The 26,214-nt window shown below is 47.7% G+C and overlaps 1 protein-coding gene across 1 annotated transcript in view; it reads right to left on the bottom strand.

The window, feature by feature from the left end:
* Positions 1–23,694, bottom strand: part of qsox2 (quiescin Q6 sulfhydryl oxidase 2) — an 86,387-nt gene extending 62,693 nt beyond the window's left edge. The window contains exon 1 of the mRNA XM_070863745.1: positions 23,358–23,694. Coding sequence (XP_070719846.1) covers positions 23,358–23,628 — 271 coding nt within the window. The 5' untranslated portion in view covers positions 23,629–23,694. The remainder of the gene's footprint in view (positions 1–23,357) is intronic.
* Between the last annotated feature and the right edge of the window lie 2,520 nt (positions 23,695–26,214).

Genomic DNA, 26,214 nt, shown 5'->3' with positions numbered 1-26,214 from the left:
AGCATTCACCTCACAGTTAGTAATCCTTCAACATCTCATCTACATGAAACATCAATTTTCACGTCCGCCAGGCCACCTGTTTGCAAATACAAGTACTATTGTTTTAAATAAGGAACTGGCTCTGCAACTCCACAGTAACAGTGATATAATGCTGTAGCTGTACTCAAAATCAGTATAAAAGGTATCGATAGAGTGAAGCAAAGCCGGCAGACCCAAGTTACACTGCTACATAACAAAAAATGCTTCATAACATTGGATGCATGGCCTGTGTATGTGCATACAATGGGCCCAAGTTTCCACATGATTTGCGCCTGATTTTTTTAGGAGCAACTGGTGGAGAACGGACTATCTTAGAATTCGCAATTCTCCACATTTTTTTTCCTGCAGTTCTCGTCAGGTTGAACAGTTCTACTTTGGAACAGAATTATTTCTTCAAAAGGGGGTGTGTCCGGCTACTGACGCCTGATTTGAAAGTTTCCACAGTGAAAATGTACTCCAAACTAAAGTAGAATGGAGCAAGTGAAGATTTTTGTAGAACTGAAAAAACCTGTTCTACACATTTAAAAAATCAGGCGCAGGTTACAAATCAGGCGTCCAGAACGAGGTGGGGGGGGGGGGGGGGGGGAAGGGAACTCATTAAATTCTACAATCAATCCTTATTTATACTTATACAAATATTATACAAATAAATCCAACCTGAATAAACATTTATAAGCAAGGAAAAGATTAAATAAACCATCTTCCAACCTGTGTAAAAGTGCTTCAGCCAGGAAGAATGGTGCAGCAAGCCTCACAAAACGAGGGAGCTGACCGAACGCGGGCGGGGGGACCGAACGAACGCGGGCTGGGTGGGAGGAGGGAGGGAAGGGAGCCGACGAACGCGCGGGGGGGGGGGGTGGGGGAGGGAAGGGAGCCGACCGAACGCGCGGGGGGGGGGGGGGTGGGGGAGGGAAGGGAGCCGACCGAACGCGGGAGGGAGGGAGGGAGGGAGGGCGGGAGCCGACCGAACGCGGGAGGGAGGGAGGGAGGGCGGGAGCCGACCGAACGCGGGAGGGAGGGAGGGAGGGCGGGAGCCGACCGAACGCGGGAGGGAGGGAGGGAGGGCGGGAGCCGACCGAACGCGGGAGGGAGGGAGGGAGGGCGGGAGCCGACCGAACGCGGGAGGGAGGGAGGGAGGGCGGGAGCCGACCGAACGCGGGAGGGAGGGAGGGAGGGCGGGAGCCGACCGAACGCGGGAGGGAGGGAGGGAGGGCGGGAGCCGACCGAACGCGGGAGGGAGGGAGGGAGGGCGGGAGCCGACCGAACGCGGGAGGGAGGGAGGGAGGGCGGGAGCCGACCGAACGCGGGAGGGAGGGAGGGAGGGAGGGCGGGAGCCGACCGAACGCGGGAGGGAGGGAGGGAGGGAGGGCGGGAGCCGACCGAACGCGGGAGGGAGGGAGGGAGGGCGGGAGCCGACCGAACGCGGGAGGGAGGGAGGGAGGGCGGGAGCCGACCGAACGCGGGAGGGAGGGAGGGAGGGCGGGAGCCGACCGAACGCGGGAGGGAGGGAGGGAGGGCGGGAGCCGACCGAACGCGGGAGGGAGGGAGGGAGGGCGGGAGCCGACCGAACGCGGGAGGGAGGGAGGGAGGGCGGGAGCCGACCGAACGCGGGAGGGAGGGAGGGAGGGCGGGAGCCGACCGAACGCGGGAGGGAGGGAGGGAGGGCGGGAGCCGACCGAACGCGGGAGGGAGGGAGGGAGGGCGGGAGCCGACCGAACGCGGGAGGGAGGGAGGGAGGGCGGGAGCCGACCGAACGCGGGAGGGAGGGAGGGAGGGCGGGAGCCGACCGAACGCGGGAGGGAGGGAGGGAGGGCGGGAGCCGACCGAACGCGGGAGGGAGGGAGGGAGGGCGGGAGCCGACCGAACGCGGGAGGGAGGGAGGGAGGGCGGGAGCCGACCGAACGCGGGAGGGAGGGAGGGAGGGCGGGAGCCGACCGAACGCGGGAGGGAGGGAGGGAGGGCGGGAGCCGACCGAACGCGGGAGGGAGGGAGGGAGGGCGGGAGCCGACCGAACGCGGGAGGGAGGGAGGGAGGGCGGGAGCCGACCGAACGCGGGAGGGAGGGAGGGAGGGCGGGAGCCGACCGAACGCGGGAGGGAGGGAGGGAGGGCGGGAGCCGACCGAACGCGGGAGGGAGGGAGGGAGGGCGGGAGCCGACCGAACGCGGGAGGGAGGGAGGGAGGGCGGGAGCCGACCGAACGCGGGAGGGAGGGAGGGAGGGCGGGAGCCGACCGAACGCGGGAGGGAGGGAGGGAGGGAGCCGACCGAACGCGGGAGGGAGGGAGGGAGCCAGCCGACCGAACGCGGGAGGGAGGGAGGGAGCCAGCCGACCGAACGCGGGAGGGAGGGAGGGAGGGAGCCGACCGAACGCGGGAGGGAGGGAGGGAGCCAGCCGACCGAACGCGGGAGGGAGGGAGGGAGCCAGCCGACCGAACGCGGGAGGGAGGGAGGGAGGGAGCCAGCCGACCGAACGCGGGAGGGAGGGAGGGAGCCAGCCGACCGAACGCGGGAGGGAGGGAGGGAGCCAGCCGACCGAACGCGGGAGGGAGGGAGGGAGCCAGCCGACCGAACGCGGGAGGGAGGGAGGGAGCCGACCGAACGCGGGAGGGAGGGAGGGAGCCGACCGAACGCGGGAGGGAGGGAGGGAGCCGACCGAACGCGGGAGGGAGGGAGGGGGGAAATGGAGTCGTTCCAGACCGCTGGCGGGAAAGAGAGAAGGCTGCAGGAAGCCTCAGAAATTGAGGAGCCATTTCCCGACGGCAAAAGGTGGAGGTCGTCGGGAAACGGCTGCCTCAACTTTGAGGCTTCCTGCACCCTTCTCACTGCTACAAGAAGCCTCTGTGCTGATGGCAATGTACTTTTATTAAAAATTTTTATAAAAACTAAACAGCTACAAAGAACTACAAAAATGGCCGCGTGCCAATGTTTTTTTCACACTGAGCATGCGCGAACGCTCCAACGCGCACGTGCAGTGTTGCCGGCAGGAAAAAAAACTAATTTAAATAGTACCCGCCCCCTCCCACTTACAAAATCGGCGCAAGTGTAGGCTCCGCCCCCCCCCTGCACGCCGCGCCAGGCAGACAAGGAGCTGCAGAACGCTCCAGAATCGCGATTGTTTTTTTAGGCGCCGTTTTAGGCGCGAAAAACGGGCGCCCAGCTCAGAGGGGCGCCCGTTTTTTTTCTTGTGGAAACTTGGGCCCTATAATCCAAAATAGGTAACAAGGCAGCCAAACAGCCAAACTTAGAAATGGCCATTCCAGCTGAATGCTTAAAAAAAAATGAACATTTCAAAAGATTTGTGGTGTCTCAAAAAAGGTAAAGAAAAATTAAAATATAGAATACTTTTCTAATCTTCAACACCACTTCAAGTTCAGAAACCAAGACTCCAATATTACAAAATGCCTGAAATGATTGTTCAATATTCCCTTGATCAGAACTGCCTTTCAGTATACAGTAAATGGAAATATACGGTACCAGATCTGCTCAGTGATGCTCTCCAACACCAGAAAACGATCTTCAAATCCAACCATAAGACCAAGTGAAGTAAATAACGGGTCAGGAAAACCTTTGCTGAAATGTCCTCTTTTTTGTCTCCATTTAGCCTGGGCACTGAGCTGCTCCTTATCTGCACCAACTTTGACCTGTGCCAGAAATCACCGCCCTGTTTACTCCAACTTTCTTCCTCCAAACGCATCCTACATATAAATTTACCTAACCACCTTTGCCCTTACTATTGCCACCTCTAAATTAACAAATCATTCACTGGGATATATCTCTGGTTACTCCTCCACACAAAAATCCTTCTGCCACCTAACCCTCTACTGTTACCTCTGGGTGGGGGGGGGGGGGGCAGGGGAGGGACAGAGAGGAGAGAGAGATCCCTTTATTACTCAAAAAAAATTCACAAACCCAAAACGGGCAGGATGCACACTTGCATCCTCCCAAAACAGACTGAATTCAGCCCAATGGTAACATTGCCAAGTATAGAGCCTTGCCAGTTGGAGGCCCCATGATGAAACATGTTGATAGGGTTATTTGCAGAGAGAAGTCTCAGGTCTCAGATCTTAGGGTTAAGGCCATAAATAATAGGGCAGATTGTTTGATAGCGAAGTTATTATTAAGGGAGCTGTAATTGCTTTGCACATTGGTATGAACGATAGGAAGTCACCTTACTGGGTAATTACAAGAGCATGGCAAGCAAATTGAATAGATGGTCTTGATTATCACTCATTCAGGATTGATCAAAAAAAATATAGGTTTATTAGTTTCAATCACTGTCTCAAGAAATTAAGAAAGAAGGGCTGGTGTCTGGATAACTGGAGGACATTCTCGGAGGAGGGTAACTGTTTCAGGAAGGTGGGGGGGGGGTGTGGGGGGTAATAAATTAACTCAGAAAATGCTACTGGAAAATACTTAAAGAAAATAAGGACCAAGAATGCTATAGCTCAAGATGTGTGCAGCTCTATTAAGGCTGGGTAATAATACCAATTATTTCAATTACAGGGATCAAGATTGCCTGCACAAGAGGAATTATGCTCAAATTATTAGAAAGAAAAGCTGGAATTACAGGGATATGCTTCATTGAAAATGTAAATAAATATTTACCTGAAATCTGGGAAGATAATACTGATGGATCAGAAGTACTGTTGTAGGATTACATGGATTTCTGTAAAGGCAGGTTGGGTCACAAAAGGAAGGTTGCAGCTTTATTTGCTGAAAAGCATACAACTGCTATTAAAAGGGAGGATATTGTTCAACGATTTAGGTACAGTTAGACTGTGGAGTTGGTCAAGGTTGATCCTCGCATTATAGGTCACTCGTATAACAGAACTAGACAAGGAAATTTGTGAGCAAATCAGAAGAGCAGAACAGCATATAGCATTGTTATCATGGGTGCTTTTTACTATCCTTCCATCAAGTGGTCTGATAAAGACGCAGCAAGTGCAGAAGGGAGCAAGACAGAGTTAATTTGTTGACACACCATGGTTTTCTTAATTGACATGTCTGGGAGAGTACCAGAGAAGACAACTTATTAATTGTAGTGTTAGTAATGATCAGGAGGCAAGATCAAATCTCTGTGGGAGACCATTAGGGCAATAGTGATCATTGTGTTGTTCGATTGCAGTTCCTGAGGTGACTCAATACTGTGAAATTTGAGTCAGTATTTAAATTCGGGAGGGCTGATTTTTCACTTGGAGAGATTAATGGAAGGTATAATAGGGTATGTTGTTGGGTTAGAATCGAAAAAGAGTTTATTTAAAAAAAACCACACTGAAGGAAAGGCAAAAAAAACTTCAAAGTAAAGTATTGCATAGACAGCCATTAGGAAAAATTAGATTTCATGGGATTATAGGACTGGTATTATATTGTGTAATTTCAACCAGCTGTCTGCCCAGAGGATTGTTACTAATGCAGTGGATCTGATTGGGGCCCAGTTAGCAGCACAGACTACAGCTGGTCAGAATATTCAATTATGAAGAGAGCTCAAATGAAATAATTTTTAAATTAACAGATGATGGAAAAAAGGTGAGTGACTTGTCAATTCAGACTACATTACAACAGTTCAACAAGTACTTCATTGGCTGTAAAGGGCTTTTGGATGGCCATAGGTCATGAAAGGCACTATATAAATGCAAGTTCTTTCAATGAATTGCTGACCAATTTAGATATGGTCCATGTTTTTTTTTTAAATGGGGACAAGTGCAGTGTCATGCATTTGGAGGTTAAGAAACTCCAGGCATGTTTATACCATGCAGGAGTACGCTTCAAAAAAGGTAAGAGATCAAGAAAGGGACTCGGGGCTTGCAAATGCACAAATAGTGCAAGGTGGCTATAGGAAAAGTAAGTAGGGTTTTAGGTTGTATTCCTAGGACCACCCCAAGTACAAAACAAATAGTACTATTTATCCTGTATACAGTCCAAAGCAATTGTTAATTAGCCATCACGTTTAAAGGCCACATGTGAAGCTATGAAAAGCACAAGATGATGTCTGCATAGATGTCTTTTGGCAGTGTGCGGTGTAAACAAGTTAGTCATTCAGGAAGTTGCTCAAGCACCAGATCATTTCCCCCCACACACAGTCTACCTTGCATACAGAACAGGAAAAACAAGCAGCAATTTTTACTCATCACATAGTTGCTCAATTAGGAACCTCCTACAATAATAAGCATATTGAGTGCAAGTAATTGGTGCATATTCCACACAGTCATTACTGCTTTAGAATCAACAACCTCCTGACAACAATAGCATGCAAGAAGAAAAGTTTCTTCCCTGCAACAATTAGTGAATCATCAGCTGCACCAGCCTATTAGCTGGTGGCGGCACTAACAAGGTACTACAGGAAAATCTAATCAAATAAGCCAGAACCACAGGAGTGAAGCCAGTGAATCAAGTGACAGCTCGTTAGACCCAGAATGACGTGGGTTTGGAAATGTTTCTAGGAGAGAATTCAGACAGTTTATATTTTGGCCTGCAGCTGATGGCGAGAACACTTTCCGTCGGCTGCAGTATTAAAGTTAAGCGCCCAAGAATGCCATTGCCACGGGTACTGTTCACCTGCCACTGGTGGTAACACACCAATATAAAAGCATAGCTTCCCCCTTCCGCTCGCCAAGAGTAACTGCTTCCCTGCCACGCATACACACAAGCTTTAACCAGTTCTCTCAAAATGGGGATTACAAACGGTTACCAATAGCTGGCCCTTTTCCAATTGGAATGTATATGGAATAAGATCAGATTGAAATCAACGCTCTCCTTTGGCAGTGTGTGGTGTAATCACTGAATGAGAACACAATGCTGCCTCACTAAATTAAACTGAAAACTTAAAACAGCAAAACAGGGCACAGAGTCCATTTCACAACTGCTACTTTGCTTTAGCTCCCTTTCGATGGGAAGGCAAGACAGCTTGGAAATTTTCACTGCAAATATAAACCACAGCGCAAAAATCATCCAGGTCACACTACACTAAGTGGTACAGTACTACCTTTGTGGGTTTTTATTAAACTCACTCCCTGTCTAGTTATAATGTCCTCAGGGAAGTGTGTTCAGATAAGGTCACATTGTCAGCAAGGTGTAAAAACAATGTGCCAGCTTGAAGGTAACCTGTATCTCCAAACTGCTCACGTGTCCGTAGCATGTGCTACAGGTTTACTAATAGTAAATAACCTATTGTGATGGAGATGTTTGTGAACCAGCTTTTTCCAATTATTGGGGTGGTTATTTTTACCTCTAGGTCACTAACCTACTCAGCAAACCTTCAGCAACTAGTCTGTGCAATTTGCTGACCTATTATTTGAGAAAAATAAGTTAGATAATGAAAAAGAAAATCCAGATGTCAAATGAATCTGAAGATTCTTCCAAAATGAGTCATTTTACATATTGAAACATGACTTTGTAAAGGAGTGCGTGCCAAGGCATCAAGTGAGCCTTAACCAATGTAGATGCAAGTGGCCAGAACACTCCAAAACTTTCAGTAGTGCTCCTGAAATTGAAGCCTGGAGCCAATATAATGCAGGAATGAGGCCACTTCTTGTTAACGCTCTGCTGTACAACATCTATTCCAAGCGTTACAACATTCAAGAGGCAAACATATTCACCATGTACATCACAGTCCAGTGACTCAAGACAGGCACCAGCCCCAATTATAAGCGTCCAGTGGCAGATGGACATCAATTCACACTGAATACAAAAGGGGCAACAGTCTCTGCACGAATGCAATGGAATGAAAAGCTTGGTTTCAGGGCAACCGCCTCCCCAGCAGCCGCCTGCTTCCACCTGTCTGCATCCACAAGCGCACTGAATAGGGGCACTATCATGGTAATAGAAACAGGGCATCGCCCAACAATGTGAGCTGTGGCCGTAATAAATTCGGGTTTCTATGGGCAGCAGCTGAGGTTGCTTTTAAAAATTCCACCCACTCCTAACTAGAGACCCACAGTGAGGATTGTTTTCTGCAGGGTGGGGGGGGTAAGAGAAAGGAGGAAGCATGAATGGTACCAAAAATAGGCTACATCTTAAGCACCAATAAAAGCCAGCAAGTTACTGGAGCTTTCTAAACATATTTGAAAGAGACGAGGAATTTAACAGGAAAGCCATAACGTACCAAAAATCTGAAAATGCTCGCGGCTTGCTGAAAAGGTGCTGCCCTGCCTGAGTAAAGTGGTCACGTTTATTGTAATAAGCACCTTAATTACTCGTTCTGAAAAATTGTGCAACACATTCATGATATTTGCAGAGATTTTTCTATGTCAAAATACGAAAGCATTTCAAGTAAGCATTGCAAAGTTCCGATAGCAGACCACCACAGCGTACAAAAGCCAAACAGTATATTCAGGGAATCTTTTGACAAATAAGCAAAGAGATCAAAGCACACAAGCTCTGCCACATCTGCTGAAATCAGCACAAAACTTGTATTGCTTGCATTCCACGTTTTGCCTGGCCATTATTCTTCAATGAAAAATGCAAGTTATGGAATTCAATATCAGCAATAAATTTAATGCTCCTGTAAGAATCCATGGCAAATTGCTTTAAGCTTGGTTTGACAAAAAAAATGTACTTCCTTATCAACGGATTACCAGCCTGAAAAACAAGAGCAGCCTGCACTGCCCAATATTGACTTCCTAGTATTTAAAATATTTTTAATGTTTTTAAAATATGCATATTCACAGCTGCTAATTTTTGATCATAACTAAAGTTTCTGATTTTTAAAAAACAGAAAGTTATATAGAAAGCAAGTTAAACTAAAATTTAAAGCAGAATACTGGAAATATCCAAGTCAGTCATCTAAAAAGGAGAATGTTTCAGGTGGGATCCTTATTGAGGGCACATCCAAAACTTTAATCTCCATGGGATGCCAACAGATTATGCATTCTTCAATATTTTCTGCCTTTAATTTGATATCTGCAGTTCCTTTTTTTTTAAAAACTATCAAATACTAATATCTGTGTGTGTGAGAGAGTGGAAGAAAATATCAGGTCGTGGATTGAGACAGGATGTTGGACTGTCTAACTTATGTCTCTTCACTCATTTTCAATTATCTGCAACATTGGCAGCATATGACCAATGACGTTTGATTTCAGTAACAGAGTTCATGAACATAAAGCACCAGAAATGTGATCTCATTAGCACTGGATCATGAAGCAAACAACACAACCAGTGTTAGATACCTGCTGAACACTTAATGGCCAGATAACAGCACAGATCCATGTGTAAACAAGGCCAGGTTCATCTTGAACCCAACAGGTTCTGTCTATACAAATGGTGAAAAAAAGACAAAGTTAAAACATATTGAAAAAAAGAAAGGCGTGCATTTATATAGCACCTTTCATGACCTCGGGACGTCCCAAAGCGGTTTACAGTCAATAAAGTACTTCTGACGTGTAGTCACTGTTGTAATAAAATGCAGCAGCCAATTTGCACACAGAACGGCCCCACAAATAGCAATGAGATAATGATCAGTGTATGTGTTTTGGTAGTGTTGGTTGAAGAATAAATATTGGCCAGAACTATGGGGGCGGTGGGGGGAAGACGGAAGAGAGGGGAGACAGAGTAGATGTCATTCAGTGGTTTAATGCAAGATATGGTACAAGCACACAGTACATTTCTCCCTAGCTGCTCTTAAATGAGGAATAAATTCACAAGTTATTTACATATGGCCTTTTTTTAAAAAAAATTTATGGGGAAGAATGGGTCGCACTTTCACCCGAGTCAGAAGACTGTGGGTTCAAATCCCACTCCAGAGTAGAGGGAGTGCTGCATTGACAGAGGTGCCATCTTTCAGATGAGAAGTTAAATTGAGGCCCTGTCTGCTCTCTCAGGTGGATGTAAAAGATCCCAGGGTACTATTTTGAAGAAGAGCAGGGGAGTTATCCCGTGTGTCCTGGACCAGCTTTACCCCTCAAATCAACATTGCCGTTTATGGGAGCTTTCTGTGCCCAATTGGCTGACACATTTCCTCCATTACAACAGTGACAACACTTCCTTATTTTTGGTTGCAAGTGGTCTTGTACAATGGCATGAGCAGGTATTTCAAAACCAATATTTACAGGCTCTGTAACAAGGGCACTTGGGTAATGTTTTACACAAAATAAAGACATCTTAAGTCACTAAACTGGTTGCATTTCTTGCCAATTGGCCCAATTTCACAATAGGTTAGCAATAATCCAACTTTCTGGTATCACGTGCCAAACACTGAAAATGGTATCCATCATCCTCCCCATAGAAACTGCCAGAAAAAAACTGACCAAAAAATAAACAAAGCCAGTCCCAGAATGAGACATCAAAAGTTCGCTGGAGTGGTTTCAAAGCTGCAATCTCAGCCCTGTGTTCCAATAACAAATTCTTAGAATTTCACTGACTGATTAAGCTGTCTGAATCAGATTACCAAGGTACCCATTATTATGCCCTGGGCACCTTCTTACTACAATTTATTCTCAATCTCAATTACAATATACATTAATGATTTGGATGAAGGAATTGAATGTAATATCTCCAAGTTTGAAACTAAGCTAAACTAACAGTGAGCTGTGAGGAGGATGCTAAGAGGCTGCAGGGTGACTTGGACAGGTTAGGTGAGTGGGCAAATGCATGGCAGATGCAGTATAATGTAGATAAATGTGAGGTTATCCACTTTGGTGGCAAAAACAGGGAGACGGAATATTATCTGAACGGTGACAGATTAGGAAAAGGGGAGGTGCAACGATACCTGGGTGTCATGGTACATCAGTCACTGAAAGTTGGCATGCAGGTACAGCAGGCGGTGAAGAAGGCAAATGGCATGTTGGCCTTCATAGCTAGGGGATTTGAGTATAGGAGCAGGGAGGTCTTACTGCAGTTGTACAGGGCCTTGGTGGGGCCACATTTTGAATATTGCATACAGTTTTGGTCTTCTAATCTGAGGAAGGACATTCTTGCTATTGAGGGAGTGCAGCGAAGGTTCACCAGACTGATTCCCGGGATGGCAGGACTGACATAAGAAAGACTGGATCGACTAGGCTTATATTCACTGGAATCTAGAGGAATGAGGGGATTTCATAGACGCACAAAATTCTGACGAGATTGGACAGGTTAGATGCAGGAAGAATGTTCCCGATATTGGGGAAGTCCAGAACCAGGGGTCACAGTCTAAGGATAAGGGGCAAGCCATTTAGGACCGAGATAAGGAGAAACTTCTTCACTCAGAATTGTAAACCTGTGGAATTCTCTACCACAGAAAGTTGTTGAGGCCAGTTCGTTAGATATATTCAAAAGGGAATTAGACGTGGCTCGTACGGCTAAAGGGATCAAGGGGTATGGAGAGAAAACAGGAATGGGGTACTGAAGTTGCATGATCAGCCATGATCATAGTGAATGGTGGTGCAGGCTCGAAGGGTCGAATGGCCTACTCCTGCACCTATTTTCTATGTTTCTATCATGTGATTTCAAACAACAAAGCAACAGTAACTAAATGCTGTGACAATTAACATTTTGACGACCGAGATCAGTAGAGTTTTGTTGGGCAAGGGTACCAAGGGATATGGAGCACTGATGGGTAAATGGAGTTGAAGTACAGATCAGCCATGATCTAACTGAATGGAGGGACAGGTCAGCGAAACTGAATGTACTACTTTGGTTCCAAATTTCAGCAGAGGCCGATAAAGGATGCAATGCTTATTCCCCTCCCGAGCCTCGGGCATTGAAGCCACTGCAGCAATCCAACCACCTTGTCAGCCGAAATCAGTTAACTTAGTACAGACCATAAAATAAAATCTTGGATCTTGGATCTTCCTATTAAATTAATACATTTGCCCAGGGGATTTCAGTACCAGCAAACAAAACATATTTCAACAAAAATTGATTTAATCTCAACTATGTATAGGCAAAATGTATTGATGGACTGACAATTCTACTTTAGTGGACTGAAAACAGGATCAATACTATAACTCAGGAATTTAATAAAAGCCAAACATACTCTGCACGGAAACCCACCATTGTGCTCAAGAGTATCCAAACCAAGTTTAAAAAAAAAATCACAGACCTTTGATTTACCCAGCATGGAATGCACACTCTTCCCCTACAAGGGCACATCCCACCTACTTAGAACTAGGAGGCATAGTCTCAGGATAAGGCTCGGCCATTTAAGACTTAGATGAGGAGGAATTTCTTCAGAGGGTTGTGAATCTTTGGAATTCTTTACCCTGAAGGGCTGTGGATGCTGAGTCATTGAGTATATTCAAGGCTGAGAGATAGATAGATTTGTGGACTCTAGGGGAATGAAGAGGTATCGCGATCAGGTGGGAAAGTGGAGTTGAGGTCGAAAATCAGCCATGATCTTATTGAATGGTGGAGCAGGCTCGAAGGCCCACTCCTTCTCCTAATTCTTCTTATGTTATTACCTATATCCAGAAAGCTAGAGCACACATTAGCAAGAGGCATAATTTTGAGACACTGCCCAAATGTACATAGGTAGGTTCTATTTCCCGCACTTATGCTCTCACCCCTTCCCCTCCCTCCCAGAACCACAATAGGGTTTCCTTTGTCCTCACCTTTCATCCCACCAGCTTCTACGTTCAACGGATCACCCTCTGCCATTTCCAGTGCGAACCCACCATCAATCACTTCTTCCCCTCCCCTCCCAGCATTCCGAAGGGACCGCTCCCTCCGCGACACTTCTCAATCACTCCCTCCCCTTCTCACGGCACCTTTCCATGCAAGCACAAGAAATGCAACACCTGCCCTTTTATCTCCTCCCTTCCCACTGTCCAGGGTCCAAAACACTCCTTCCAGGTGAAACTGCGATGTACTTGTACTTCTTTCAATTTAGTATGCTGTAGTCGCTGTACATTGGGGAGACTAAATGCAGATTGGGTGACCGCCTTGCAGAACATCTCCATACAGTCCGTAAACATGACCTCAAAATTCCGGTCGCCCGTCACTTTAATTCTCTGCTCCACTCCCACTCTGACCTCGGCCTCCTACACTGTTCCAATGAAGCTCAACGCAAACTTGAGGAACAGCACCCCATCTTTCGTTTAGGCACTTTACAGCCTTCTGGACTCAACATATAGAGTTCAACAATTTCAGACCATAACACCACCCATTTTTTTTTTTAAAAAACAAATCCCCTTTTTTCTCTTTCCCAAGGCAGTTGGTGATGATTCCACCATTCCACACACCTTTTGTTTCTTAACTTGTTCCATTACCTTCTCATTTTTGCCCATCATCCCTTTTGTCTCTTAATCTCTTCTGCCTTCCACCCTATCAGACCTTCACTTTTGTTCTTACCTCCCCTACCTTTTCACTGCCCCTGCACTTCCTTAAGAACCTGTTACATCTCGAACTTTCCAGTTCTGATGAAGGGTCACAGACCCAAAACGTTAATTCTGTTCCTCCCCAGAGATGCTGCTTGACCCACTGAGATTTCCAGTTTGTTCTGTAATTATTTCAGATTCCAGCATCCGCAGCATTTAGCTTTTGTGCCTAGGTAAGGTTTAACTGGGGGAAAATCATGCAGTTTACAATTACATAGACATAGAAACATAAAAAATAGGTACAGGAGTAGGCCATTCGGCCCTTCTAGCCTGCACCGCTATTCAATGAGTTCATGGCTGAACATGCAACTTCAGTACCCCATTCCTGCTTTCTCGCCATACCCCTTGATTCCCCTAGTAGTAAGGACTTCATCTAACTCCTTTTTGAAGTGAATTGGCCTCAACAACTTTCTGTGGTAGAGAATTCCACAGGTTCACCACTCTCTGGGTGAAGAAATTCCTACTCATCTCGGTACATTTTCATATATCTAGTTCATTTTACTGTCTTTAATTCCATATCCCGTTCACATATCCACACTTCCACAGCTCTCTGAGGCAGCGAATTCCACAGATTTACAACCCCGAGAGAAGAAATTCCTTCACATCTCAGTTTTAAATGGGCGGCCCCTTATTTTAAGATCATGCCCTCTAGTTCTAGTCTCCCCTATCAGTGGAAACATCTTCTCTGCATCCACCTTGTCAAACCCCCTCATAATCTTATACGCTTTGATAAGATCACCTCTCATTCTTCTGAATTCAAATGAGTAGAGACCCAACCTCCTCAACCTTTCCTCATAAGTCAACCCCCTCATCTCCAGAATCAACCTAGTGAACCTTCTCTAAACTGCCTCCAAAGCAAGTATATCCTTTCGTAAATATAAAAACCAAAACTGCACGCAGTATTCCACGTGTGGCCTTACCAATACCCTGTATAACTGTAGCAAGACTTCCCTGCTTTTATACTCCATCCCTTTTGCAATAAAGGCCAAGATTCCATTGGCCTTCCTGATCACTTGCTGTAGCCACATACTAACCTTTTGTGTTTCATGCACAAGTACCCCCAGGTCCCGCTGTACTGCAGCACTTTGCAATCTTTCTTCATTTAAATTATAACTTGCTCTTTGATTTTTTTCTGACAAAGTGCATGACCTCACACTTTCCAACATTATACCCATCTGCCAAATTTCTGCCCACTCACTTAGCTTGTATGTCCTTTTGCAGATTGTGTGCGTCCTCCTCACACATTGCTTTTCCTCCCATCTTTGTATCATCAGCAAACTTGGCTACATTACACTCAGTCCCGTCTTTCAAGTTGTTAATATAGATTGTAAATAATTGGGGTCCCAGCACTGATCCCTGCGGCACCCCACTAGTTAAACTGATTGCCAATCCGAAAATGAACCATTTATCCCAACTCTCGGTTTTCTGTTAGATGGCCAATCTTCTATCCATGCTAATACACTACCCCCAACCCCGTGAACTTTTACCTTGTGCAGTAACCTTTTATGTGGCACCTTGTCAAATTCCTTCTGGAAATCCAAATACACCACATCCACTGGTTCCCCTTTATCCGCCCTGTTCATTACATCCTCAAAGAATTCCAGCAAATTTGTCAAACATGACTTCCCCTTCTTAAATTCATGCTGACTCTGCCTGACCGAATTATGCTTTTCCAAATGTCCTGCTGCTGCTTTTTTAATAATGGACTCCAACATTTTCCCAACCACAGATGGTAGGCTAATTAGTCTATAGTTTCCCACTTTTTGTCTGCCTCCTTTTTTTTTTTAAAATAGGGGTGTTACATTTGCAGTTTTCCAATCTGCTGGGACCTCCCCAGAATCCATGGAATTTTAGTAAATTACAACTTATGCATCTACTATCCCTGCTGCTACTTCTCTTAAGACCCTAGGATGCAAGCCATCAGGTCCAGGGGTTCTAATTGTCGGAACATTACCTCTAACACCTGACTGCATCCCATTCACAGGGGCAAGGCCTTGTAGGACTGTTTTTGTCAAAAGAGTAATTAGACTGCTACTGTTATAAGGTTAGCTACAATTCAAGAGTTTCATAGGTCTGTGTGCATAAAAAATAAAGCAGATCTGTCTGGTGATTAAAACTACCACCACCAAGTTGCATTTCTATAGTGCCTTTAACCTCGAAATGCTTCACGAAGACATAGGAGGAATGACCAAATGCTTGATCAAAGAGGTGGGTTTTGAGGAGAGTCTTAAAGGAGGAGACAGAATTCCAGATGTGGGGCCTAGATGGCTGAAGACATGGTTACCACTGGTGGGGTATAGGCAGGGAAGGATGCATAAAATGCCAGAGCTAGGGAGGGGCGAGGCCATGAAGGAACTTAAATACAAGGGTAAGAAGTTGAGGGACTAAGAGCCAATGTAGTTCAACAAGGACAGGGATGATGGGTGACTGGGGTTTGAGCAGGATAGGATTCAAGCAGCAGAGTTTTGGATGAGCTGTACTTTACGGAGAGTGGAAGATGGGAGGCCTGCCATGAAACCATTGAAATAGTTGTATCTGGAGGTGACAAAGCCATGGACGAGAGTTGCAGATGGGCTGAGGTACGGGCGAAAGCTGGAAGTTACGGATGTGGGCAAAATAGGTAGTCTTTGTGATGGAAAGTATGTAGTCTGAAGCTCACCTGGTCAAATATGGCACGAGGATTGCCCTTAGTGTTAGGTCAAGTTAACCTTGCAAGGCAATGCCTAAGTGTGAAGAATCACAGCTCCAAGTAACATCGATCCCTCCAAGTAACATTAATGTGCCAGGATGAGTAGATCAATAGTACTGTTGAGTACTGTAGATCTGTCTGCCTAAAGATACTGGGTTGCAGTGTCTGCCAAGGAGAATTGACTAAAATATTCATCTCCAAGTGAATCATTTTGGCCCCAAAGGGCTTACCTTCTTTCTTCCTGCCACCTACCACACCGTAGCAACTGCCAAAGAAAGTCACTTTTGGTTGTATACAAACACACAGATCAGACGGAGAAGTTTTGGATCCAGTAGTGCATTTTCAATAAACCTAGTATTAAATCTAACTATGATCTTCAGTTCAACCACAACATCTGATTATAATAACTATACTGTAGTCTTGGATGTTTGACAATTGCTGCAACGTTGCATCCATGGCTGCAAACTCTTCAAACAGATTTCACCAATATAACAAATCTTGGCCAAAAAACTGAGAAAAAACTGCCAATGTGGCCTTTTTAAAACAACTTAGCTGATACTTCCAGAGCATTTTAGAGAGACAGTGCACATTAATGTACAGTTTGAAAACAATGGTTTTGGGATGCATTTAGTTTCATTTTTGCTATCAGTGAAATCATAGTCAATTACAGAATAATGAAAGAAATTTACTTTGATGGAGGCAACACATCACCACATGATGGGATTGCACAACAATGATGTTATCAGTTAGCAAAAGGACTTAATTGGAGGTCTCACCACCCATGGCATACAATTGACCCATAGACATGATTTGCTCCTGATTTTTAGGAGCAACTGGTGGAGAACGGAGTATCTTAGAAATCGCAATTCTCCACATTTAAGTTTTCTGCAGTTCTAGTCAGGTCGAACAGTTTCACTTTGGAACAGAATTTTTTTTTCAAAAGGGGTCGTGTCCGGCCACTGACGCCTGATTTGAAAGTTTCCACGGTGAAAACGTACTCCAAACTAACTTAGAATGGAGCAAGTGAAGATTTTTGTAGGCCTGAAAAAACCTTGTCTACACATTAAAAAATCAGGCGCAGGTTACAAATTAGGCGTCCGGAACGAGGTGGCGGGGGGGGGCGGGGGGGGGAAGGGAAGTCATTACATTCTACAATAAATCCTTAGTTATACTTATACAAATATTATACAAATAATTCCAACCTGAATAAAAATTTATAAGCAAAGAAAAGATTAAATAAACCATGTTCCTACCTGTGTGAAAGTGCTTCAGGCAGGCCTTTCAGGCAGGGAGAAGGCTGCAGGAAGCCTCAAGTTGAGGCAGCCGTTCCCGACGGCGGGGGGGAGGCAGTAAGGACCCGACCGACGGCAGCAGCTATTCCTGACGGCGGGGGGGGGTGGGGGGGAAGGCAGTGAGGGCCCGACCGACTGCAGCAGCCGTTCCCGACGGCAGAGGGGGGGGGGGGGGGGCAGTAAGGGCCCGACGGACGGCAGCAGCTGTTCCCGACGGCAGCAGAGGGGAGGCAGTGAGAAGGCTGCAGGAAACCTCAGAAGTTGAGGCAGCCATTCCAGACAGCAGGGAGCCGGGGGGGGGGGGAGGGAGGTCCCCCTGCCATCGGTCGGGCCCGTCGGGAAACGGCTGCCTCAACTTATGAGGCTTCCTGCAGCCTTCTCACTGCTGCAAGGAGCCTCAGTGCTGATCATGGAAGGGCAATGTGGTTTTATTAAAAAATGTTAAAAATTGAACAGCTACAAAGAACTACAAAAATGGCCGAGTGCCAATGTTTCCTTCACACTGTGCGTGCGCGCACACGCAGGGTTGCCGGCACGAAAAAAACTCATTTAAATGGTACCCGCCCCCTCCTACTTACAAAATCGGCGCGAGTGGTAGGCACCGCCCCCTGGGCGCCGCGCCAAGCACACATCGAGCTGCAAAGCACTCGAGAATAGCGCTTTTTTTTTTCAGGCGCGAAAAACAGACGCCCAGCTCGGAGGGGCGCCTGTTTTGCCGCGTGTGGAAACTTGGGGCCCATAAGTGGAAGCAAGCCTTCCTCGATTCCGAGGGACTGCCTATGATGAGAAGTTTACAATACTTGAGGCCATTCAGCCATGTTACGGGACATGTAGAAACATTTACAAAGTCATTATGAATTTCTGAAATTTAAAGCCTCATCATTATATAGCCTGAGCACACACTTGAGGCAAACTGAAAAAATTGAGGCAAATCTAGCCAAGGAGTTTGGCACACAATGGGCCCAAGTTTCCACACGCGCCTAGAACGGCGCAGTCCCGACCTGGATGCCCGTTTTTCGCGCCACAAAGTGCGCCTAAAAAAAATCCTCGGTATTCTCCACCTCCCTGCGGGTCCTCTGGCCGTCGGCGCAGCGCAGCACGAGCTGTAGGGGGGCGGAGCCAGGTTCCTGCGCTGAAAACAGTGCCGGGACCTCTGCACATGCGTGCTACATGCACGCAAGTGCAATAGCTCCAGGCGCCGAACTGTGTGGGAGGGGCCCGAAGCACGCAGTCCCTAGCCCTGGCCGAATGGTCTCACTGGGGCTGCGTGAATAAGGCTCCTCCCACAGCCAGCTCCTGCTTCTCCCCCCCCGCCCCCGACCCGACACTCGCGCCCCCCCACCCTGCCTCCGGACCAGACCCGACACCCGCTCCCCGCCCCCCCCCCCCCGAACCAGACCCGACCCCCGCCTCCGGACCAGACCCGACACCCGCTCCCCCCCGCCTCCGGACCAGACCCGACACCCGCTTTCCCCCACCCCCCCACTGCCTCCGGACCAGACCAGACACCCACCCCCCGACTGGACCCGACCCGCGCTCCTGTTCCCGCTCCCCGCCTGGACCCGACCCGTGCTCCTGTTTCCCCCCCCCCCACCCCGACTGGACCCGACCCGTTCCCGCTCCGCCCCCCCCCCCCCCGACCAGCGCTCCTGTTCTCGCTCCGCCCCCACCCCCCGACTGGACCTGAGCTCCTGTTCCCGCTCCCCGCCCCGCGCTCCTGTTCCCGCTCCCCGACTGGACCCGACCCGCGCTCCTGTTCCCGCTCCGCGCCCCACCCCCGGACCCGACCCACGCTCCTGTTCCCGCTCCCCCGACTGGACTGGATCCGACCTGACTCCCCCCCCTCTCCGACCCGACCCAACACCACCTACCTGTAAATCTGGTGCTGGGGACGGGCCCTGCCCGAAGTCTCGGGCCGGCCCGTTCAGCCTTCGGTCCCGAAAGGCCTGCCTGAAGCACTTTCACACAGGTAGGAAGATGGTTTATTTAATCTTTTCTTGGCTTATAAATGTTTATTCAGGTTGGATTTATTTGTATAATATTTGTACAAGTATAAATAAAGGATTTATTATAGAATTTAATGACTTCCCTTCCCCCCCCCCCCCCCCCCACCTCGTTCTGGACGCCTGATTTGTAACCTGCGCCTGATTTTTTTAATGTGTAGAACAGGTTTTTTCAGTTCTACAAAAATCTTCACTTGCTCCATTCTACTTTAGTTTGGAGTACGTTTTCACTGTGGAAACTTTCAAATCAGGAGTCAGTGGCTGGACACGCCCCCTTTTGAAGGAAAAATTCTGTTCCAAAGTAGAACTGTTCAACCTGACTAGAACTGCAGAAAAAAAAATGGAGAATTGCGATTTCTAAGATAGTCCGTTCTCCACCAGTTGCTCCTAAAAATCAGGCGCAAATCATGTGGAAACTTGGGCCCATTATTCTAACAAAATGACTCGCATTCAAGCACAAAATATGAATTTTGCATATTTGATACTGATCCACAAGGACTTATTTTCTAGATGATCAATTCTGGACCCTCATTCAACACACTTGCAGTGAAAACTTCACAGTTAATCCTGGTCAAGCCTCAACATTGAGGACAGTCACAAGCACGATTTCATTCATATGTTATGGACCAAAAGTAGTTGGGAAAGATTACAATGCTGTAAAATGTATTAGAAGTTTCAGATAAACTCAAGCTTTGCTCTCAATTTATAAAACTGTTTGAATCACTCAAATGAGGCTACCTGAATTCCTGCCAGGCTTCCATTTTTTAACATCCCAATCTGTGCAACTAAAGGGATTACCACAGTAGCTTGAGCGGTGATCTGTGACAGCACCGTGCTGTCAGTCAACAAAATCTCCCTTCCTCAAATAACTACTAAACAAACAAACTTATTTTTTTCCCTTTGCGAGTGGAGAATTTCTAATTTCCTTCGTAGAAAAGCAGCCTGGAGATTCACTATATATCTCTCTCAGACTAAAAGACCTCCTTAGGTGATGCATGCAGAAGGTCTGTGTTCAGCCAGCTCTCATTTGGCTGAGCATTCTTAATTCAAAGCAGTATGGAAAGATTTGACACTGGAGCCCAAGGATAGACATCTAGGTACAGACAATCCTCATTCACAAATCTATCCCTGGGCTTACTTTCCCAGCGACCTGCACCATCCTTACCCCTCAGCTTGCACCCTCTAACTCTGCTCTATACGTCATTCATCCCAGCCTCCGCTGCAATACTGGTGGCAGACATTGCAGCCATCGCATCAGAGAACAATGAAGCTATCTCGCTAAATCCCTCTGCTCTACTACATTGCTCCAGTCTTTAAAAATTCCAACTTGCCTTTGGGCACCTCATCAAACTCTTCCACAATTCCTGCTTGGTGACCAGGCCATTTTGTGAAGAAATTAACACATTTTCTCCAGATCAAAAAAGGTGCTTTTGAAGTAGCAATATAAAGTAAGCCAGGTAAAAATCAATTAATCAAGTCATTTTTTTCCCCCTAACTGGGGGTCCCAACATGGTAGATCTGCAAGAGTCTGGTTATTTGCTCATGGGGAAATGTTCCTTTCTGGAAGGAATGATAACACCATTCTTCTTGGGTTGGAGTTTGCAGCAACAGGAAGTATTCTTCCCCTCCTCCCCCATATACAAGGTTTGGAAAAAGATCCATGCTTTCCTCTACTAAAGCTGGAATGTTAAGGAGGTCTAATTGCCTTATGTAAAATTAGCAGGCATGCAAATCAGGATGATGATGGTGGCCAACTTCGACCATACATCAAACTGTCAAGAGGGGATAACATTCAAGGCATTTTGAAGTTGTGCTACTAAGTTTTAAATGCTACTTATTGGGCTATGTAATATTTGAAACTGGTTATTGTAACTGGCACACACTTTCAACAACTGCTCCATGATAAAGATAATTCAAAAAAATACAAGCAAGAGGGCTGGTCATGCTTAAATACACCCTGCCACTGTGCTACAAAACAACTTGCATTTATATAGTGCTTTTTTAAATGTAGGTGGTGGAAGTTGAAGCCAATGGCTTTGGTCTCCCTAATATTTAGCTGGAAGAAATTACAACTCACCAAAGACTGGATATATTTTGCTTGACAAGCACTGTACTCCAAAACATCCATCAACAACACAATACAAGGCTTCAAAACACCATCAGAACCACATCAGGGCCAAGAAGATTTACATTGGAATTAAAATTACACTGCCTTAGTTTAGAAATGACAAACAACTTCGGTTTTAGAAAGTAGAAAGAGGTTTTACTGTAAAATACCCAATAAAGTGCTCGGAAATACAACACAGCACGTGTACATAAACCAAACCGTTTGCTAAACATTTTAAGGAAAACGAAGATAAAGTTGAGCAACAAAAAGAGGGCTAACCATATGTGTACAATCGAACAAACAAAAAGGATAGTGCCCCATGGCATTGTTCTTTTGTTATGTTAACTTCACAGCACACACGGCAAGCATCGGGAAACTTGCAATAGTCTTGGGAAAGGCAAAACATTACATTTTTCAAAAAGCACCCACTGGCAGCCGGCACTCTGCAATTCACATATACTGCACTTTAACACCGGCATTGAGAGGGTTGCTGCTGCAAAATGCTGTGCATTAGGAGCGAGGAAGAAACTTAAGTCAAAACACGTTTCAGCTTCCTGTAGGTTATCAAACACAGTGAATAATTTCCCACTGCTAGCCCCAGGCCAACCCGGGCTGGTCTATTAGCCTAGGTTTGTTTTAAATCAAAGACAAGAGATCACAGTTTTAAAAGTGGAGGACCATCGGCCTCAGATTGCCTGGGTCTCTCCATGGCACTGACAGCCCCTCTCCATCTATCTCCCCCACCGACGCCACCCCCCAGACCACCCAACCCTCTCCCACCACCCCTCCATACATCACCCATGCTGGGGTCTCACACCCACTCTTCAATTCACCCTCCCCCCCCCCCGCCCCAAACTGACCCTCTCCACCCATCACCAGGACTCTCATTGACCTTTTCTTCCCCATATCCTCTCTTCTCCCCACCCCACCCCATACCCTCTCTATCCCCCCCATAGCCATACAATTTCACCCCCCCATACACTCTCTTCCCCCCCCCCACCTCACCAACCCTCTTTCGCCCCCCCCATACTTTCTCTTGCATGCCCACTCCTCCCATATCCTCTTCCTCACCCCCAACTCCTTACATCATCCCCCACCGACCGTCTCCCCCAGTCGTCTACCCGGCCATCGCCTGTCCCTCTTCCCCAGTCCCCTCCCGTCCTCTCTGGCCCCCCACCACAGCCCCGGGCCCCCTCACTCTTCCCTCCCTCCCTTCCCCCCAGGCCCTCTCACTCTTTCTCCCTCCCTTCTCCCCACCCTCTCTCTCTCTCTCTCTCCCCCTCCCTTCTCCCCGCCCCCAGACCCTCTCACGCACCCTTCCTTCACCACCCTGCCGGGCCCTCCCACTCACCCTCCCTTCACCACCCTCTCCCTCTCTCCCTCCTCCTCCCCTCCTGGGCCCTCGCTCCCTCTACCTTCTCCCCCCCTCCACCGGGCCCTCACCCCCTCGCCAGCCCTCGCTCCCCCCCCCCGGCCCCTTGCTACCCCTCTCTCTTCCCCCCCCGGGCCCTCGCTACCCCTCTCTCTTCCCCCCCCGGGCCCTCGCTACCCCTCTCTCTTCCCCCCCCGGGCCCTCGCTCCCCCCTCTCTCTCTTCCTCCTCCCACACCTCCAGCCCCTCGCTCCCCCTCTCCCTTCACCCACCACCCCAGGCCCTCTCTCCCCCCCCCTTCCCCCCGCTCCCCCTTTCCTTCCCTTACACCCCCCGCCCCTCTTCCCTCCCCTCTCCATTCTTTCACCCGCCCCGGACCCTCTTCTCCTCCCCCCGGCATTGTTTCCCACTCCCGGCATTGTTTCCCACTCCCGGGCCGTCTTTTCTCCTTCCCCCCCCCCCCCCATCTTTTCCCCTTCCCTCCCCTCCCCTCCTTACCCCCGGGCCGTCTTTCTCTTCCCCCTCCCCCCCGGGCCGTCTTTCTCTTCCCCCTCCCCCCCCGGCCTCTCACCTCTCACGTCCCGGGCCAGCGCTCTCCAGGTGGGCGCGTAGCTGACGCAGTGCCCGCACCAGGACGAGTAGAACTCCAGCACCCAGGCGTTTGACGAGTTGGCCAGCAGGGCCCCGGCGGCCCCGGCCTCCAGGATGACCAGCGGGTCCTGGCTGCTGTAGAGCCGGGCGGCGTGGCCGTGCCGCAGCAGCTGCACCAGGCAGGTGAGGGCGGCGGTGAGGGCGAGCAGAGCGCGGCGGCTGGGCCGCTTGTCCCGGCCGCTCGGCGCCATCTTTCAAACCCAAACCGTCAACGGCCGGCGGCGCGCGAGCGGCTGCGACCCCTCACCCCGCCTGGTCTGACGTCAGTGCCGGGGGGGCGGGGGTCGTCACCGGGGCAACCGCCACCGCGCGCTCCACACACGCTCATTCACAAATTGCTGACGTCCCGCTGCGTCATTGTAAAAGGGGGCGCGGCCACATTTAAAGGGACACGATCATATTTAAAGGGACATGGTCTAATTTAAAGGGACGCGGCTACATTTAAAGGGACATGGTCTAATTTAAAGGGACACGGCCACATTTAAAGGAACATGGTCTAATTTAAAGGGACACAACCACCTAAGGAATAAGGGCAGGAGTCGGCCATGTGGCCCCTCGAGCCTGCTCCGGCATTCAATAAAATCATGGCTGATCTGATCATGGACTCGGCTCCACTTCCCTGCCCGCTCCCATAACTCTTGATCCCTTATCATTCAAAAATCTGTCTATCTCCACCTGAAATATATTCAATTTAAAGGGACACGGCCACAGTTAAAGGGACACAGTCACATTTAAAGGGACACGGCCACATTCAGTGCTTACATAGAAATATCGAAAATAGGTGCAGGAGTAGGCCATTCAGCCCTTTGAGCCTGCACCAACATTCAATAAGATCATGGCTGATCATTCACCTCAGTACCCCTTTCCTTCTTTCTCTCCATACCCCTGGATCCCTTTAGCCGTAAAGGCCATATCTAACTCCCTCTTGAATATATCAAACGCACTGGCCTGAACAACTTTCTGCGGTAGAAAATTCCACAAGATAACAACTCTCTGAGTGAAGAAGTTTCTCCTAATCTCGGCCCTAAATGGCTTACCCCTTATCCTTAGACTGTGACCCCTGGTTCTGGACTTCCCCAGTATTGGGAACATTCTTCCTGCATCTAACCTGTCCAGTCCTGTCAGAATTTTATATGTTTCTATGAGATCCCCTCTCATCCTTCTAAACTCCAGTGAATACAGACCCAGTCGATCCAGTCTCTTCTCATATGTCAGTCATGCCATCCCGGGAATCAGTCTGGTGAACCTTCGCTGCATTCCCTCAATAGCAATAATGTCCTTCCTCAGATTAGGAGACCAAAACTGAACACAATATTCCAGGTGAGGCCTCACCAAGGCCCTGTACAACTGCAGTAAGACCTCCCTGCTCCTATACTCAAATCCCCTAGCTATGAAGGCCAACATGCCATTTGCCTTCTTCACTGCCTGCTGTACCTGCATGCCGACTTTCAATGACTGATGTACCATGACACCCAGGTCTCGTTGCACCTCCCCTTTTCCTAATCTGTCACCATTCAGATAATATTCTGCCTTCCTGTTTTTGCCACCAAAGTGGATAACCTCACATTTATCCACATTATACTGCATCTGCCATGCATTTGCCCACTCCCCTAACCTGTCCAAGTCACCCTGCAGCCTCTTAGCATCCTCCTCACAGCTCAAACCGCCACCCAGCTTAGTGTCATCTGCAAACTTGGAGATATTACACTCAATTCCTTCATCTAAATCATTGATGTATATTGTAAATAGCTGGAGTCCCAGCACTGAACTCTGCGGCACCCACTAGTCACTGTCTGCCATTCGGAAAAGGATTCTGTTAAGAATCCATTAATTTCGGAATATTCTCTAGTTCTGATGAAGGGTCATCGACCCGAAACGTTGACTCTGTTTTCCTCTCCACAGATGCTGCCTGACCCGCATTTTCTGTTTTTTATTCTAGATTCCAGCATCCGCAATATTATGCTTTTGCACATTTAAAGGGACACGGGCACATTGAAAGGGACACAGTCTCATTTAAAGGGGCATGGTCACTTTTAATGGGACATGGCTGCATTTAAAGGGACATCGCCAGATTTACAGAGGGGGAGATGAGATTTTTTTAACACAACTAGTTGTTATAATCTGGAATCACCCTGAAGCAGATTAATTATTAACTTTCAGAGGGGAATTGGCCTCTTAAAAAGAAAAGAAAGTGCACGCTATACGGAAGGAATGGGACAAATTGGATAGCTCTTTTTTTCCCCCCTGTCTATAGTTTTTTAAAATTTTTAAACGCTTTGAGGAAGCCACATTTATACAGCGTGGTGAGCATGCCAGATGTTAAGAGGACCTCTCCTGGGGATGTACTTGACCCAACATCCATCGGGAACCAAGCGCTTCTCAGCCACCATGTCATCAAGAGCCAGCACTTGCATGATGGGCCGAATAGCCTCCTTCTGTGCTATTCTAATTTAAAGTGGAATGCTAGCCCCAAGAACATATTTCTCCTCAATTTTTTGAGATTAAATTGAGTTTGTGGGGAGTCAAGAGGGAGGGGCAACAACCCTTTGTTCGTGGTCTTGACGGATTTTTTTTTAACAAAAGCAACAATTTTTCATCCCGTACAGAATAAATAATCACAAAATTATTTCCAACTGTTTAGTAAAACACTGCAAACTTTATTTCATACGAATATACAATAATTGTTTAAAAATTGTAATAAAAACTTTAAAACAGAAATATATTAAATAAAATAGCTTTCTTGGGTGTCAATATTTACAACAATCACATCACTTTGA

Source organism: Pristiophorus japonicus, chromosome 20 (genome assembly GCF_044704955.1).
Source record: "Pristiophorus japonicus isolate sPriJap1 chromosome 20, sPriJap1.hap1, whole genome shotgun sequence".
In the NCBI taxonomy this organism is placed as follows: domain Eukaryota; kingdom Metazoa; phylum Chordata; class Chondrichthyes; family Pristiophoridae; genus Pristiophorus; species Pristiophorus japonicus.
This window is presented reverse-complemented; position numbering and strand designations above follow the sequence as displayed.